The 19,216-nt window shown below is 40.2% G+C and overlaps 2 protein-coding genes and 1 pseudogene across 2 annotated transcripts; 1 reads left to right on the top strand and 2 right to left on the bottom strand.

Annotated features, from left to right (window-relative positions):
• Positions 1 to 288: 288 nt before the first annotated feature.
• On the bottom strand, positions 289 to 8,502 carry LOC118562978 (annotated as a pseudogene).
• A 2,034-nt stretch (positions 8,503 to 10,536) lies between these two features.
• LOC105919772 (mitochondrial pyruvate carrier 1) lies at positions 10,537 to 14,722 on the bottom strand. Its single transcript, XM_012855158.3, has 5 exons — positions 14,444 to 14,722; positions 13,595 to 13,598; positions 12,564 to 12,660; positions 11,963 to 12,095; positions 10,537 to 11,377 (listed from the first exon to the last, which is right to left on the bottom strand). The coding sequence occupies exons 1-5, from the start codon at positions 14,512 to 14,514 to the stop codon at positions 11,353 to 11,355; spliced, it is 330 nt and encodes a 109-aa protein (XP_012710612.1). The 5' UTR covers positions 14,515 to 14,722; the 3' UTR covers positions 10,537 to 11,352.
• A 1,846-nt stretch (positions 14,723 to 16,568) lies between these two features.
• On the top strand, positions 16,569 to 17,742 carry LOC105919769 (RRP15-like protein). The gene has a single exon (XM_012855156.3). It carries the CDS (start codon positions 16,656 to 16,658, stop codon positions 17,400 to 17,402), a length of 747 nt encoding a protein of 248 aa, XP_012710610.2. The 5' UTR covers positions 16,569 to 16,655; the 3' UTR covers positions 17,403 to 17,742.
• Positions 17,743 to 19,216: the final 1,474 nt, after the last annotated feature.

The raw sequence follows: 19,216 nt of genomic DNA on the forward strand, positions 1-19,216 counted from the left end.
TTCTCTTTCCTATGTGCAATCTGTTATATATCTGAGATTAAACCACGACATTTATTGCCATACTGAGAGCACTTTGCAGGGTTATAGGCTGCGATGCATTTTAAAAGCAGCAGCTGAACGCACAGAGAAATTAACAATCACCATATTAAGGACATGAGGAAACAAGAACCAGAATCTAACATTTTGCTTCTTTGGTGCCTGGTGTTTACATTTTGATCGGTTAATTCGAGTCAACAAGATCAGTTAAAGCCATACATCAGTCAGTGAGAAGCGAAAATGAAAACTCGGTCCTCAGTTGTTTGCAGCCATCCTGGACTTGAGGCGGTTGATCTTAAGAGGGAGGAGGCCGACCATCTCCGTACTCAGCTCCAGCCTCGTCTCCACTGCGGCGGCCGCTTCGGGGTGCGCCTCGCAGTACTGCACCAGTACCTGGACGGAGCAGTTTTAGCAGTGAGGAAAGCGGTAACCAACGTGTTTGCAAACGTGCGTTACATACTTGTCGTTTTCCAGAGCTATGTTGAGGTTCTCCATCTGAAACCGGGGCCGAGGAGCTGATCAGTTTGCTGTGAAGTCGGGCCACTATGAATCGGGCCACCAGGGTGGTCTGAGCACCTCCTCCCTCCAGGTGCTCCGGAGGCTTCCCTTCGGTTGAGCACAGAGAATCTAGGAACATCTGAAGTACCTGGAGGGGAGAAGCTTATAAGGATTCAGTAAGAGTTAAAGTCACAGAGACGCCACCATAATGGGACACTCACTTGGCAGAGGCAGAGCAGAGATGGTTGAACTCTAATGTGTGGGCTATCCAGGGACATGGTTATCCGCTTGTCTGTTGGCCAGAGTCAGCTTCAGGTCCATCATTTCATTGTAGGTCTCAGCCAGCTCAACATCAGCTGTCTGCGGATCAGCAGGTAGTATCGGGAGTTCAAGTCTGCAGAATAAATGGACCAAAGGAACCTCAACCAAGGCTAGATCCCAAACTCTTCAAAGGCAGAACAGAAGGATTTATAAACTATTGAGTCAGAAGCGCTCGGTGGTACCGTTGCAGATCGGCTCCCAGTATGTCACCCCTTCGCTTGTGCATTTTGCATCGGACACTCCAGATCTTCCTCGAAGAAGGCCAGGGCCGGAACAGAGAACTGTGGTCCTGCAGGATCTCTATGTGGTCCGTCACATATCCGTCCATCTGAAAGTACTCCTTAGCCTTGGAATCACATTTAACATGGACACACAAAACCTGTTAGACACACATTTGACAAGAGCCTACATCATCTTCCATGCACAGCTTCGATGAGGTAACGTCACGCAGGAAGCATGAACTCAGTGACACCAAAACTCTTTAGACCGACCACAGCACACACCCAAAACTCCACGTTCCCCTGACTACAACCGATAAGTAAATATTATTTAGCGCATGATCTTGATTGATGCATGTTTGACAAAGAAAGGGAAATTATGCAACTGTGTAAAACTTTATCATGTCGTATTTTCAAAACGTCCAGCGCTGGCGTCAGCCTGGTGTTCGAAATTAACTTCCCCGTTCACCGGCCAAGCATATTTTTTTTACCAGCCAAAATATTAATTCTGACTGACCCCAGCTGAACCCTTCCACCTAATCCCACTTTGTAATTAGCCTGAGCTAAAAGCTAGTTGTTAGCAAACAGACATGACGTAGCTGCTGCCTTTCTCGTGTCACATGTGCGAGCACTGCAATAACGGAGCTAAAAATAAGTCAAATTTTCTTGAAATTAGTGCATTTATCCTTGATTTGAGCAGCTAAATAAGACTATCTGCCAATAGAGTGAGTATTTTGACCCCTAAACTAAGATAATTAGATATACTGCACATGAAATAAGATGATAAAGATGAGTTGTTCCTATTTTAAGTGCAAAATATCTCATTCTATTGGCAAAGCATCTTATTTACGTGCTCAAATCAAGGACAAATACACTAATTTCAAGAAATATTTACTTATTTTTAGTTTAGTTTTTGCAGTGAGTGTTTGTGTACATGCACGTTTTTTGTCATACGAGCTGAAAGCAGAGGCACATAAAGAAGCACCCTCCCAAATGATGAGTGAAAAACACGACTTATTGGGTGCAAACATTTACTCGCCGTGTGGCACCTAGCTCTCTGAAATTTACTCGACAAACGGAATATTTACTCGAATTTGGCATCTGGCGAGCGTTAATGTCGGACCCTGCTTCAGTCCCTTCTGGCAACTTGTAATTACTCCTTCCTTGAAGCCTTTTTCTTTAAGCCCCATCAGAATAAAACCTCCTCATTTCTCAAAGTTGGACAGCTTATTGAAGCGTATTTCAGAAAAGAGCTGCACAATATGTCAAACTGCGGTTATTACCGGAAAATAGGAATTGCTATGGTCTGTTTATAGGAGGATGTAATGTAAGGGGACATTGTGGCGATAGAAAAGAAAGAGAAGTCAGGAAAATATGTGGTAATCTTAACTGATTTCATCAGTGCAATCCCTCTTTTACCTGGTTTTATGTACCGTATGTTGGTAAGATGGTCAAATAGGATATTGAAAAGCTGTTTTCCCTAGCAAACATCACTACAGCAGCAGGACTGTGCAAGCCTGTCAGTCTTTGTGTCCTACCTGCGTTACGTAGTTCTGTCCCACCAAAAACACAGACCTGGCCTCGGTAAAGTCCAAAGGGAACAAGCACATCACCTGGAAACAAGAACATGAAGCGACATTGACGTCTTCTACTATAATGAGATGAGGGCTTCGGTGGAAAATGGCGCCCTCTAAAGAAAAGGCGACTGTTTCCCCCACTAAGTGAGCAAGCTCATGTTAAGGATGAAGCAGCGTGGAAAAGCAATAAACGTTCAAACTCGACAACACGACAACTTAGAAACATTAACACAGCACAGTGTTAGGTTTATTTATATAACACTATTTTATACAACTTATTAAACATTTGACAACCCTCACTCCCAAACATATAAAAAAAAAATGAATGAACTTTTATCTCTGAATATTTGTGTGGAGCTTCTATAAAAAACAGTTTGTCCCATTTTCAAACATGGTTTAATTAACCACATTTTAAACTATTAACAAGTCTGAATGTGGCTATAATAACCTTATATTGAACGTTAAAAATGAAATGTGGGAATATAACGGACATTACTCAGAATCAGGTTTGTTGACATGGATACCCGACTGAAAGGGTTCACGTTTATGGAATGCTGTTGTACAACAACTGCAGCTCAAACTAAAGGATGATTAAAATCATCCGACACAAACAAACCTTTTCTTCCATGCTGGCGATAGAATCAAAGGTATCTTCAGATCCAAACAGCAGAGCGCTCTTCCTGCCCTTTTCTTCCTCCTCCTCCTCCTGTCTTCTCGCTCTTTTCAACTCATCCTGACGATCCGTATCCAACTCGCCAATGTTGTCCTGAACGTACCGTCAAAAGAGGTTTTATTTTTAGACTTGACGCATGTTTATAACTCAGAGAGGCGCATAAACCACAACGGAACAAATCGGTTTTAAGTGATAATCCTAAAAGACGATCCAACCACGTCTCTGGAGATTCACACGTACCTCCAGCAGCTTCTTGGCGTCCTGCAGGAGATTGAGGCAGTATTTGATCCAGCACCTGGCGATCTCTGCTCTTTTCTGCCGGAGCTGCTCCCTGCGCTCGTTCTCCGTCTCACCTGTGGGCAGACAGGAAGAGATGCAAAGATGTCCCCGCGGCAGATGAAAGGAAAGATAAACATGCTGAGATAAAAAAAGATTTTTTTTTTTTTCATAAAATCAAAGTCTGGTTAAAGCCCAGTTCAGACATTCTTACTCAAACCAGGGTTCCAACAAGAAGCAAACACTTGTCCTGGATGGTAAGCCTATTAATCGTTCAGCCAGTGAAGTGTTTTTTTTTCTTGAGGACATGCTTACTTTCTTGTGCGGCGGCGTCAGAGGGAACCTCTCCCGCCAAACCCGATATAACAGTCGCTGCTGACAGACAGTGCCGGCCTTCCATGTATCGGCCCTAAAAAAAAGACACAAGCACGGTGAAGAAGAAACAAAATGGCCGACAACAGCGTTCCCAAAAAAACGTTTCAGCAGGTAAACTAAACTATTTAAATCAGGGGTGTCACACTCATTTTGGTTTAGGGGCCGCATTCAGCTTAATCTGATCTCAAGAGGGCCACACGAGTAAACTCATTGCAAGATTAAATAGAACTAATAAAAGTGAACTTGTAGATTTTTATATTAAATGAATTTCACTTTTACACAATATATTATGAATAACCTCAGCGTTTTTAAGAAAAGTATGTACTTTTACTCAATTAAACATTTACTTGTGCATTATGCATAAGAACTGATCACAGTGATCGTACAATGTTGAAAAACATTTATTCACATTTTTTGGAACCTAAAAACACTGTCCTGCATGACAAAATACATCAAAAAGAGAAAAATTAAGAAATTATTTAAAATCAATTTTCCACATCTGAAGCTCAATGCTACCATCTGCTGATTAAAACACAGCGCCCCTCGTGGACAGTATAGGAACTGCAGATTTCCAATTAAACAAAGAACATGTTTTTTTTCAATAATTGTTTTATCATTCTCTTCATTTTATCTCCTCTTTCTTTCACCTTTTCTTTTTGCTTCTTGTTCTTCCTTTCCTATCTTACTTTCCCATTGTAGTGTCCATATCATTTGAGATATTCCCCACATGAATCATAATAAAACTATTCACATTCATAAATCAAGCGGAGCACTATGGCAAAAGCCGTACTGCTCCACTTGTGAAAGTCAAATCTGATGAGCTCTTTTTGGCCTAAAGACAACAATTCTTATTGCCACATTGCCAGACAGGACATTGGAAATAATGAATGAATTTTGAATAATGTTAATGTATTTAGCCACCGGGCCGGACTAAATTGTTCGGCGGGCCGGAACCGGCCCGCGGGCTGTATGTTTGACACCCCTGATTTAAATGGACTTAAAGCAAACAAATATAACAGATTCATGGAGACTGTTTGAGCCGTTTACATTTTCAGATTAAATTCATACACGGCCCACCTTAGTGATATAATACTGAGACAGTGTAGCAGCGTTCAGAGCCCACTCCATTGGACTGAACTGGTTTAGCTGCAGCTGCCTCTGCAGGGTGCTGTGGCAGTAGGTGGCGGCGCGCTCGTTTTCCCCTGACAAACGAAACACGTTGATATCATTACCAGCAAACAGGGCTTAAACTGAACACTCATCTTTATTATTTATCAAAATTAAAGGTTTTAACTCACTAAACAACAGCCACAAAATCTGCCCGAAATGGAAAGCTTACCGAGGTTTTTGTAAACTTGAGCCAGGTAGTACATGGTATGGGTGTAAGCCAACTCAAACCTGGTAACAGGGGGGAGGGGGGGGGGGGGGGGGGGGGGATAAAAAATAACAGTCAAAATCTGCAAACCTACATGCTTGTCCAGTTTGATGCCAGAGCATCAACACTTCTTCACATTACGACCACAAACTCCAGCGTGTTTCATTCGGATTTTATGCGACAGACCAGCAGAAACATTAGTAAAACCAACAGCATCACGAAGACCAAAGGAACAGAACGGAGCGGGTCATGGAGAACGTTGTGGAGAAGTTTAAAGTAGAGTTGGGTTATAAAACAACGCGCTAAACTTTGACCACCTCATAAAGCATTGGTCAACACCATCATCAGAAGAAAGAGAGATGGCGCGACTCCAAACCTACCGGGACAATTCCCCTGAACCTACAGGCATATAGAAAGGAGAGTGTAATGGCTGCATTTACAGCCACGCAGATGTGCTAACAAATACCATTTATGGCCTTTTTTTTTTTTTTTTCCATTTCGTTATTTGGAATTTATATATCACCTTTACACTGTATTTCAAAATTAGTGTGCACATTTTGGTTTACCCTGTTTTTGTTATGACTCTGTTTAATTAATGTTCTGTTTGAGTTTTGCACTACTTAAGCCACTATTTAAGTTTCTTTTTCTCTCATTAAGGCAGGTCAGTTTGTTTGAGTTAGTTTTGTTCTGTTACTAATTTTTTTTTTGTCTTTTCTGGATCCATTTTTGACAATTTTTTGTACTTATTACATTTTATCTTTTTTAGGTTAAATAAAAGAACCATGCTTTTTGGACGTACACCTGAGCCTGACTGTCTTTACTGCTCGGTCCGTCACAGACAGCATTTATCTTAAAGCAACCCAGAGGCCATTGGTAACTCTGGAGGAGCTGCAAACAATCCGCAGCTCAGGTTGGAGAATCAGCTGACAGGACAACTCTCAGTTGAGCACTACACGACTCTAGGCTTTAAGGAAGAGAGGTTAACTTTCTAGCGCGACACAGAGCCTAAACATATTGTCAGGGGTACAACGGTTTGGGTCAAAGCACAATCCTGAATTAAAATGCCTCAGTCAAAGTCTAGACATTAACTAAACAGAGAATCTGCAGCAAGATCTGACAATTTTATTCCATCCAATCTGAGATTTCTCCCCACTTCCCAGTTCAAGCCGTGTAAATACTTTCTTAAGGACAATGTAAAGCACATGGAGGCAAGGAATTACCTCTTGGACCTTTCCTGATGTGTCAGCTGGTTCTCCTCCGTACTGAAGTACTCCGTCATGTCCGTGGGAGGCCTCCCATCCTGGAGGAGATGAAGAAAGCACAACATTCCTTGGTGCTTAGGGGGAATTATCATCTTAACAGCAACCAAGAAGGATGTTGCACGTTGGAAGTCAGTAATGTCTGTGCCAGATTAATGAAAGATTGTGCTGTAAAGTAGCGATCCGATTAGTTTACGGTGCATTATACTTTGCCAGAAACATGATGTGGAGAAGCTGCTGGACATAAACAGCAGAGAGAGACAGAGTCCTGCAGCCCATCTTTAGACTTCTGAGTCAGGAAAGAAAGGCGTTCCAGCACTTAGAAGTGCATGTGTCCATATTCCCTTAAGAAACAGCACAAACTTATCACGTTTAAGTATCTTGTACAAGAGCCCCACTTCACAGCGGGATATTTCTAAACCCCGAATTAAATCTTAATAGAAGGGTAAATGGCTTGTACTTGTACTTGTAAGGGTAGTAAAAACTCTGAGAAATGGGACACAACTTAAAAAGAGGAAACCTGTTGTTGTCAACATAACAAACAGGACAGATCTGGTTTACAAGAGCTTTAGATTAATTTCTACAAATGATTGCAATAGCATCTCATCCTATGTTATAGCATATATTATATTATAGCTATTTTTCCTACTCAAATGTGTATTTCCCCTTGACTCTCCCTGTAGCTCTACGCTTCTCCAGGAGTGAATGCTGCTTGTCTGGACTTTGATGCAATCAACTGGTTTCCTTATATAGGAAATTTTTGACCAATATGTATAATATGATTGAATTTGACTTTGTAAAGACTGTGTTTCATGAACTGGCGCTATATAAATAAAATTGAATTGAAATTATATTCTATATAGAGGATAAAAGTCTGGAAATATGAACATTTTTGTCCTCGTCGGGCTTAATTCAGATCTGCAAACGACTTAAAATGTGTTGTTTGTGCAGACCGTGCAGCCTCACCTCCTTCATGTAGCGCTGGTAGATGGACTCTGCTGTTTCCAGGAAGCCCTGGGCTGTCTCGGTCTCATCACGGCCAGCCCAGAGGATGCCCAGCTGGTTCTGAGAGCACACAGAGACCCAACTCATGATCAGCATCAGCTGATGAACGCCACACAGGCCTAACTGTGGATGTGGGGGAACTGCAGCGGCATGCAGAGTCTGGCACAATATCATCTTTATAGAGAAACATTTATTAACCACAAACTACAATTAAAGGCAAAATTATATTTACCCTGGCATGGATGAACAGAGACACGTTTTCTGAAGACACCCTACACCGCTCCAGCATTTTCATGCAGTTCATCAGATGCTCCTGCCCGGCTGACAGCTCCTCCGTGTCCACATGATTAACCCCCAGGTAGTACTCCACCGCCCCGAGCTTGGCTGCACGCAGTCCGGCCGGAGAGTTGCCGTGGAGCCCCTGGCTGAACACGTCCTCCCTCTGGCCGTCCACCGGTTGGTCCTCCGGCCGTTGCTCGGAGATCTCGCCGCCGGCGTCCTCCTCTCCATCCCCGGCCTCGAAGCTCTTCAGCGCGCAGTAGATCTCTCTGAGGAGCTCCCTGGCTCTGTACTTGGAGCGGAACGGGTCGTTTTCTGGGTCGTTTCGGGACTCCGTGTCGGTGAGATGCTGGGCGTTGGTGAATTTGTCGCAGATGGCCCTCCACTCTGCGCTGTTGGTGGACGCCATGTTTGTTTTCTTCTGTCCTCACCAGCGCTGGGTCGGCCACGAAGGAACCGGCTCTTAGAGTCGGATCTTTGAAGTGAACGATGGGAGTTGGCTCCTCACTGAGAGACGTTTTTTTAATTATTATTTTATATTTATTATTTTTTTGTTTCTGAAAGCTAGTGTTGGTTTGCACCTCCCGGCCACCGTAGCTGCTTGTGTCAGCGAGCGAAGAGCAGAGGGGAAAAGGCGGAACTACAGCAGAGTTTTCTGAAACCGTGAGTAGAGAAAGGTGCGCACATACACGCTGTGAAAGAGAGAAAAAAACAGAGCAAACTTTGGACACATTTTAACTATACAGACAGTTCAAGGACAGAGTTTAGACTCTGCAAAGTTACAATTTCTACCAACAACCCACTAATTATAATTCATGCATCTGTTGGATCTATTTAAGCGTCTTTATTTACTTTAACATGATTCTTTCATGTCCTACCCTGCTGACGTGAAAAGAATGTTTTAAAGTAACTAAAGATGCTTAAATACCTCCAACATGTAGACTTACCAAAACTTTTCACCTGGTGCTGCTTTTTGTTTTGTTTGTATTAATATTTTGAGTTGTATGTTTCTCTGTAAACCTTTGCAAACGTATAAACGCCCACAATGTGTGATTGAACCTTCGTGTTTATTTCAGATGGGTCTTTACTTTCAGTTGTATTTTATTTATTTTGTTGCACTGTTCTCCTGTTTCAGAAGCTGCTGCTTCATAGTTTTGCTGTTGCATGTAAATGAACATTTCATACAGTTGATTTTTTTTATAGTAACTTATTTTACACATACTTTAATAATTAATGCATTAAAATCTGAGGAGCCGGAAGAGCCAAATATTTTTAGTGAGCCGATCCACAGGATCCGGCTCTTTAAAAAGAGCTGGAATGCCCATCACTAGTCCTTACGGGCAGGGGCGGAGGCTGTGGTTGCGTTTTACTGCCACCTACTGGACCAATCGAGTAATGATTGCCAAATAAGGTTTTAAAATTCTGAAATCTTTCCTTTTTATTTGGATCCAGACTGGAGAATTAAAGATACAAAATAAACACATTGTGACTATGTAGAAGTTTACAGGAAAGTGAATCATTTTAACAAATTTGAAACACGCACAGGTATATTTTGATAATCAGTAAACAAGAATATAATCTGAAAGTGTATTCTAATTTAAAAAAAAGTCAAACTACAATTTTACATTGATTCATTACAGAGAGATGTTTAGGTTAATTTATTGCAGATGAAAACCCAAAAATAAGTTTCCCAATAAATACAATATACAGTTAATAAATTAATAAAGAAATTGGCCTACACTCCCAACTTAATAGCTGTCCAGCAGTCACCAACACCTCACCCGTGGTAAGCCAAAGAGGTTTATATCCGAACACATCAATTAAAAGTTAAGTGGAAGGAAAACATCTGTTAGAAAAGGCCATACAACCGGCAGAATCAATTACATCTTTGAGAGAACTCTGAAGAAAAAGCCATTCAAGAGTTTGGGGGGGATTCACATTGCATGGAGTTAGTGGTTGAGCTACTACACACAGCAGGTGTATCCAACCTTCTGGACCAGGGGTTCAGAGGTGTCCTACCTGGGCCAAGGAGGAACAGTATTTGACCTGCTGCTTGGTGTTTTCAGGTAAAAGTGAATTTAGTGTTTCTTTAAATCAAGATCTCAGAGCCTGAAGGTTCTGTTAATTTTTAATCAAGTCTGAAGACGGTGCAGCCATCTACTGGGAAATTTTAAAACAACTTTGTCTTAAACAGACAATCTTGATGGAGACATTTTCTTTTTCCAGCAGGACTTGAGATGGCACCTGTCCACTCTGCATCTGCTTTGACGGCCATGACGTCCGTGCTTGAGTGGCCAGCAAACTCTACTGACCCACACACCGTAGAGAACGTGTGGCGTAGCGTCAAGAGAACAATGGCAGCCATGCGATGCAACAATACAGATGAGATGAAGGCATTTCTTCAAACAATCCGGGCTTCCTTAACACCTCAGCAGAACCTAAAGGCCAAATGCCTTAATGCATTCAGGACCTCTAACTACATGCTGAGAATGCCATACAGTACATGGATATACCTTAGAGGGGGCCAACAGTTCTGCATTAAAAGATGCATCGGTCTTCACACAATAAAGTAAATATCATGTACAGGAACGACCACTGACAATTCTGCTACAAAATTAGGCAAAGAAAACAACCTCTGAAGACATTCTTTTTCCAGTTGATTTTATTTAAACAGGTCTAAAGTGTTCAAACAATCACCAGGGAAAAACAAAGGGAATTATACAAGGACCTTAAATTAATGTGAATTAGACGTGACATGTGGTCAACATTTAACCGGAACAGTCTTGGCTTTTAAACAAAGCCTTATATTTTTCATATTTACATCTGTCGATTCAAACACTTTCTAATTTTCACTTTTTGTCGTAGTTGGTTAAATGATACCAAACATTTCATTATTTTCCTGCATGTCTTCAGCTGAACGCATGTTGGCTCAGTAAGTTCTATATATTTAAAAGAAAAAAAATATGGTGCCGATGTCCAAGTTTCTCCAGAATAACTGCATGACTGCTCAAACTGACCTCCAATCTGTTTAGATATGTCCGTGTTTTAAAAAGGATGCAGTGTAACAGTGTTTTCCCATAATGGTGTATAATTATGTGATAACAAAAACTGATTGTATGGGTCTTTTTTTTAAAGTTTGCAGCAGCAGCCCCTGACCTGTGTACAAGGCATTCGTCACTCTGATTAGCTCAGTTAACAAATTATATTACATTCCACGTAAAATCAAAAAATAATTAAACCCACAGCAGTTAAAATTGGTAACTGTAGAAAAGTTAAAGTATTTATTTATTTATTGTTTGTGTATTAAAGTGAAAATTGCAACAGAATCAGTTATGGTAGCATCCTGTTAAAAAGAAAAAAAAATATGATTGGATAACATGTTTAGATGAAGGTCTGGTGTCCAAATTTAATAGGTTGTTGAAGCAGCATTTTGCAGATTTGCACTGATTTCACTCCACCACTAGGATTCAATCTTCTTCTCCATGCTGAAATGAAAAAAAGAAAATGCATCATGCCTTTATTTCCCCTCATTACACAAGTCATATCCTCATATGCTCCAATTAAGCTGCAGTCAATTTTATGTCAACATTGATTTTTTTTTTGTATATTCAAGTAAAGTGATGCGAAGTTTGGGCTAGAGCTGCGTAACTGTGATCATAGTTTCAACTGCTTTGGTTCAATGTTTGGAATGTTAAAAGTTTAAATTTTTTTTTAAAGTTTTCTGAAGACACCTAAAACAGATCTTAGAGACCAAGACACCACAGCTCAGGGGCTAAGAGAAGATTGAACAAGGTTGATCATGATCAAAATCATCATCCTGATGTTCATGCGACTGGTTTGATGAAAAGACTTGATGTTGAAAAGAATAACGAAAAACAACTTTTAATGATCACTGCCATGGGGAAGCAATTAGGCAGAAAACAGGCACTGATTGGCTTTCATGCCTTCAGTAAAAACTTAAACATCACTGAAAACAAACATTATAATATTGGACTAAACAACATTTTTACCCACCTGACATTTCATGAAACAAAATTAAATTAACAGTAAAAAAAACACACATATCTCACTTGTATTTGATGAGACGACCTCCCTGGACTAGTTGTGCTCCCTCGTTGGTCAAATGGCAGGCAAAGAGGAGCCAGTTGCGGGGCTGGACCTTGTACGCGAATCTCATGAAGAGCAGAGAGTAACAGCACAGGGCTGAAAGCAGGAAGGAAACATGTTAGCGTACGATTATTAACGTGCCTTCCTCCCCTTAACCTCTCAGTTTCCCCAAAACAACCACTACAGCTCTCTCAAGCATCTTGACTAATCAGCAGCGCAACGTTTGGCCACAATAACGTGACATGAAGCAACTGAACAAGAGACATTCCAGATCGGCTGAAACGAATCCGGATTCTAGTCCAGAAAAGAAGAACTTTTTAAAACCTGCATATTTGAGACTCAGACATACAATTTTTTTTAAAGGGCCTGGGCAAATTCTCAGTTATCTGGGTCGTGGCAACAGCAAACCGGCTTAAATCAGAGGCAACCAGACTCGCGCATAATCGCTTTGGCCATCTTTAAAGTAACCAAAAGATAAGTTTTACAGCCTTAACCCTAAACGGGATCAGGTACAGGACAACAGCTGTGTGAATCAGGAGCCCTCCATGTGTTTGTGTGCCTTACCGAAGGTCATCCTGCCGCTGATAATTTCAGGACTCTTCTTCATATCTGTGATGGCAGCGATGGGAAGACCCCAGTTTGCTACAGGGCCCCAGAAATGCTGCAAAAGTGACATTTCGATTAGGCAGATGAAGCAGAACAGAACTGTAAGCACGTGCATATTCTGTAGTGCAAACAAACTGTTTTTGTTACAAATGCAGAAAAATTTATTAACAAAATTGCATACAGGGCTTCAAATGTATGAACACAGTTTAAGGTCACCGCTACAAGTCATACGGCTTATTTTTAACATCACACTGAGCTAACCCTGAAACCACACACAAAATGTCCCAGACCGTGTGGGGAAAAAACGTTCAGGGTGTACTTTACCTTTAGCTTGTTAGCAGCTGGCCTCAACTAACTTCCCTAAAGTTGGACTTTACTGAGAGCATCAAGTCATTTCAAGTAAATAGGGCTGGTAGATAATTCAATAACAATATATATATCAATCGATAGATGTATATCAATGATAGAAAAAAAGGGTCAATAAAAAGTTCAATAGAATAACAGTTTTTCTTTCTTATACATTCTAGCCATGTGGGTTAATATTAAAGTCATTTCATCCTCCCAGCAAATCACAAATGAAGATCCAGGAACCAAGCTCCGCCCCCTTCAAAGAGTTCAGAGATCATGCGTTCTTTTTTCTTTTAAAGAACTTGCATAAAAAGTTGGTTAAATAAAGTGTTTGTGTGTTCTGCATGTAAAAATAGGTCGCTAAGCAACAGCATAAAATGGCCAGGACTGCACTTAAAATATATGATTTGAATTTGTTGATAATTATCGATATCGGCCAATATGATTTCTATTTTATCAACATGCTTTTTTTCCCTATATCGTCCAGCACTACAAGTAAAGATGCAGAAGCCCAAGTCAAGTCACGTGTCTTTTCTATTGTAAAAAAAAAAGTTGAGTCTCAAGTCATTAAATCTGTGAAAATCCCCACATCTGGCTTTTAGTGAAATAAAACATAGAATAACTAGACAGAGAGGACTTACCGTGCTGTCATGGGTTGACGTTTTCATTTTTTTAGGTCCCACATGGAAGAGAGCATACACAGAGACAGTAGGCAAATAGCTCAAAGCAATCACTGTCCAATAAATTGCCATTTCACTTTCTAAATCTCATCAGCCGTGTACGCATCATCACGTGTTGTGATGTTTACGTAAGACCTCTAAGCACTTGAGAAAGTGACACAAAGATGAACATTCTGTGATTAAAAAGCAAACAAATGCAGCGTGTTGCGTCACAGCAGCCTAGTTTGACCTTTCCTCTGGATTTCAGGAGTGGAGCCGGTTTGTGGAAAGTATTTACGCCGGTAAAGCAACGTGTACACTTGAATTTCCTGAAAGTGTGTGATTTTATAGAGCAACTAGAGTGGTTTTTAACAGAGGGTGGTGTAAATTTCAAATCACCACCCGCATAAGTGTTGTTTTCAGGACGCAAAACAGTGCTTTCCAATGACAGATTCACCCCCATACCCTCTGGCCATTTCCCAAAGCAGCTGGTTTAAGGTTATAGCAATCAGGACAATGTAGCTTTAACCAAATGGATCTCCTACTGTTAAAACGATGATGCACATTTCAAAATAATTATCCTACACAGTGACCAGCTGCAGGGAACTTAAGTGCCCTTGAGCGTTTGTAAACACATAGCCACACAGATATTAACATCAAACAATAGCACAAAAGAGATTAAATTATAATTTAGAGTCAATAATGTGTAGAATGGGTTAATTTAAGGGCATTTCAACCGGCTAGCGTTTCTCAGAGTTACAGATCCTAGCTAGCATAATTAGCATCATTGCTAGCTGTGAATGTTGACGTTTTATTTTTAAACATACGAACCTCATTAAATAATCCCTGAAGTCTTTACTCTTCAGGTGGTCGAAGGCTTTGCGTGCAATTGTCCCCGCCATGGTTTAAAGTTGAATGTATAGTTTGTTTTTTGACGGAGAAGTGGACTCTCCCTGACAGGACTGAAGGGCGACTGGAAGCCGGAGAGCCGTGCAAGCAGAGGACGACCGATAATATCCGGAGGTGTTGTGACGTATTCCGTTCCCCAGTAAAGATGCGGCGTCGTTGCTGTCACGTCAATATGGCGCGTCTACGTAGCGTTCTACGCCTGTTGGAGATAAACTTATGATGCATTCAAGGGCACCTCGTACACTGGATTATTTGTATTAAAACTTAAAAAAAGGGGTTTAATAAACTTTTGGTTTTAACTCTGCTGTATTTAAGTCAAGCAGCAGTATACTAGATTATTAATTTTGAAATTAGATTAAAATTATTAAATATATTTTCTAAAAAATCTAATTTAATAAGATAATATGAGATAGGCTTTATTGATCTCACATTGGAGAAATTCACTTGTCACATCAGCTCAGTGGTCAATAATCAGAAGAAGGTGACAAAAGTAGGACAAGGTGCATTGGTTATATACAGTGTGCCCTCGTGTATACAGTTGATAAAAAAGAAGAAGACGTAAATAAGAAAAATAAGAATAAAAATACAAAATAGAAATAAGGCAGAGGATGAGGCAGATCTAAGTGCAATTCAACATTTTATGAATCACATGCCTGGGACGAAAACAATTGTTTTGTTACAAATTTCAGCAAATTATCCATCTAGATCGGGGGTCTCCAACTTTTATAATCCAAAGGGCCATTTTTGCCCTCAGTCCAACTAAATATAACCATTTAATGCTGTTAATGTCAGATGACCTTTTAAAAATAGATAACTTATATTTTTTGATACATATGCACTGTAGGAAATGTGTTGTTGTTTATGAGGAACCACCATTTTATTTCTATTTTTAATTTTTTTAAATGAAAGAAAACTAATTGTGGGTGAAAAAGGGAATAGATGTTCTTTCTTCTCTGGAATGTTAGTTGTGGAAAGTTATGTATATAGTTATGTCTATAAAAAAAGCTCATAGATGCTAACCCAATGAGAAGAAAAACAGAGACAAAAGTTGCTGGTATTTTTTGTGTTCGAAATTCATTCAGTTGTGGAAAGTCAATGCAATTATTTATTGAAGAAAATGGCTAGTTATGTATATATACCACATGCTTCTATCAATCAGAGGGACAGCAAAATCAAGGAGTCTTGCAGAACTGATGGTTGCATCACAACAAATATGTACTGTTGTCTAGATACAAAAAGTGGTCAATTTACCCACTGGCTAATCTTGCCCCATTCTCCCCTTTAGTCTCATACTGTTCATTTCTAAGTAACAAAATACATTTGTTGTTTCCATTTTTGCAGAATGTGGTTTTCCAGGTATTGCTTCAGAAAATGGCCAAAGAGTAATAATAATAAAAAAAAAAACACTCAAGCAGGAATACGTACAATGTGAAATGAGTAGAAAATTTTTATTGACAGTAATAGCTGCACTAATCACTGCACTTTATCCTGTACTGTAATTCACTGCAAGGTATCCTGCAATATTTCTGAGCTGTGTGAAAACGAAATTTCGTTCTGTATGCACTCTGTGTATACAAAATGACAATAAAGAAAGTCTAAGTCTAAGTCTTATACTGTGCAAAGAGCTCTTCCAAATGTTACATTTTGCCCCAACGCACATGGAGACTATAGAGATTATTTCTCTTAGCGATTTTATATATATATATATATATATATATATATATATATATATATATATATATATATATATATATATATATATATATATATATATATATATATATTTAGCATTTGAGTATTTTAGAATGTTAATATTTTAGATGAGGTTTGGTAAGATTGTATCTCAGATTGTATTTCAATTGCTTGAAATTGACAATAATGTTTTTACTAACGTAATCGTTAGGACCTGGGGTCCATAGCTAGTTAAAAAAAATTATTAATCATTTTGAAGTTAGTCCAATTCAGATATTCTCGTGTACGATCTGCAGTGAATGCACCACGGAGTAAAAACGCGGCTGCGCAACTGCAGGCAACACACATCAACGGGAGAACGAAGGCCGACAGAACACCAACAAGCGCATGCGCGAAAGGAGAGAACCTAAGTTCGCTTCCGGTTCACTGCTTCTCCGACCGCATGATGGCTGTCCGTAGTGGAAACGTGTCTCAGAATACTGAAGAAGACTGTCAACTTGAAGACGACCACCAACAGAGCGACTCCGAAGGAGGAAGTATTAATGAAGTCTCCGATGCAGGAGAGAGCGCAGACAACGACGATGGCGACGAAGCGGACAGAGAAAACGGCGAGGACAACGACTCTGACGCCGTCGGCGGATGGGCAGATGCCATGGCAAAGATCCTGGGGAAGAAAACTGCGCAGAGCAAGAGCGGCATCCTGGTTAAGAGCAAAAAGGAAACGGTGACAAAGGAGCAGCTGGAGAAAAAGAAACAGATCGACAAGAAGCGAATGTGGGAAATGATGTGTCGAGAAAAGCCCGACATCGTGCGGGACCGTGACACCGAGAAGGCGCTGCAGAGGACCGCCACCAGGGGGGTGGTGCAGCTCTTCAACGCCGTGAGGAAACACCAGAAAAACGTGGGCGAAGCGCTGAAAGAGGTCGGCGGCTCCGAGAGGAAGAAGGCTAAGATCATGTCCTCCATCTCCAAGAAAGACTTCATCGGTGTGCTCAGGAGGACGGAGGAAGGGGACGGAGCCCCGGTCAAGACTGAGAACGACCTCCCCCCTGAGCAGAAGCCGGCGTGGAGTGTCCTGAGAGAGGACTTCATGATGGAAGCCAGCATGAAGGACTGGGACAAGAAAAGTGACACAGAGGAGGCAGAACCCCGCAAAGGAGGGACGAAGGGTGCGAGTGGCTTGGACTGAACCAAATAAAGGGGGACACTGGACCGTAGAGACGAGTTTTAACACCTGAATCTGCTCCCATAATCTGGATGTTTTTTGTTTTTGTTACAAGTCTTGTTCCATCGCTGTCATCTTATGCAGCCTAAAAGAAATACAAATACACTCAGAAATCATCCCTGTCAAGATACTCCACTGTAAAAATAAATGTGTAACATCAGATTATTGCTATGTTGTGATGTTCTACATGATGATGCTGCTGAAAAAAACATTTTTGTCAGATGAAAGAATTGCAACTTTATATTTTCAGAGTCTATTTTCTTTTTTTTATATGAATAAACAAGTCACGCTTGATTTAAAAATATTACATTGATTATTTATTATTGTACAAATCCTTTACACAGTCTCTGATTGATCTGATCCTTGGCAACATAAGGGTTACTTAGAGAGTTTGGAGAGGTTTAACCATAGCCTGCAGCATCCATTCCTGTTTCAGCATGAATGTTTCCTTGGTTCCGGTTTGAGTTTAAGTTTTGAAGTTCAAAGTAGTCCTCTTCCATTGTAAAATTCACTTCATAGAATACATATGGATCATTGGGTGCAAAAACACATCATGATTTTGCCTTCTTAGCTTTGAAAGTCTCAACTTTTAGTCCCCTGAATCTAATCAGATTATAAAACTTCATCACACTCTTCTATATCTGCTGCAATTCGCAGCAGAGATAGAATTGTTATTGTATTTTTTTCTTGTTGCTGATAAGTTGCACAGTAAAGTGTCAATTTTTTTATTTTTTTTTTGTTAACGTCACTGGGTTTCTTTCTTGGTTACGCTCCCAAAACAAAAGCTATTCTACAAGAGACTAACTGAAGAAGAAAAGAGTCAAACTTGCAAAATCCTGATCTCTATCTGACTGGAACGCCGTGGCTGCATCTGAACAGAGGTGTGCAGAAACACATTCAGACAAACTTCAGTGAGCTGAAGCAATGCTGTAGAGAAGACTGAGTCATATGTCGTCCTCTGCAGTATGAGAGATGGATAAAGATATACTGAAGACTGTCAACAAGCTGCTGGATCACAGTTTGTAATCCAGCAGCTGGCTTCATAGTTTTGGCTTCATACTTCCGTTGGGGTTTAGATACTTTTAAGATGTGGTTTTGTACCATGTGTTGAACTGTGATCAATAAGATCCCTGTATTTGAAAAGGTTTTTACATAAATTTTACTATGGCATAATCATATGCATAATCAACCAGCAGACTGAAGGGATGAGATTGTTGTGTTCATAACTTCATGTAAACAAAAAATAGATGAATTAATATTTTTAGCAGGCGTCACACGAAAAGATGAAGTTACAGCATACAAGACAATGTAGCAATAAATGTAACATTACCAATTCAGCTAAAAGCACTTAATTCAATTTAAAACAACTAATCTCTTATTAAAACATTTTTTAATTATTTAAAGCTTTAACTAATACGTACATCCATCTCATATAATGAAGGGTTTTGGGTTGGTTTCCCTATATTCACGACAGGTCGTGGGTGGAAAATGTGACTATCTTGATGAATTTATTTAGAATCAAAGTAACATACATATTTTCTAAATTAAAACTATAGGTTTTACAGCACAAAAGTAAGATGTTGATAGATTTTTCATATCGAACCTACTGAGAAAATCTTCCAATTCATAGTTCCAACTAAAGTCCCAGTAGCCTTTAGCTAACTCCACATGTTTGAGTTTTTGTTTGATATAATTCTATAATTCTTGCTCCCCATAAAAGACCATCTGATAGCTGCTGTAGAAACCTGACGACCACAAGAGGCCGCTCTTTGCAGCGC

Source organism: Fundulus heteroclitus, chromosome 4 (genome assembly GCF_011125445.2).
Source record: "Fundulus heteroclitus isolate FHET01 chromosome 4, MU-UCD_Fhet_4.1, whole genome shotgun sequence".
Taxonomy (NCBI): Eukaryota; Metazoa; Chordata; class Actinopteri; order Cyprinodontiformes; family Fundulidae; genus Fundulus; species Fundulus heteroclitus.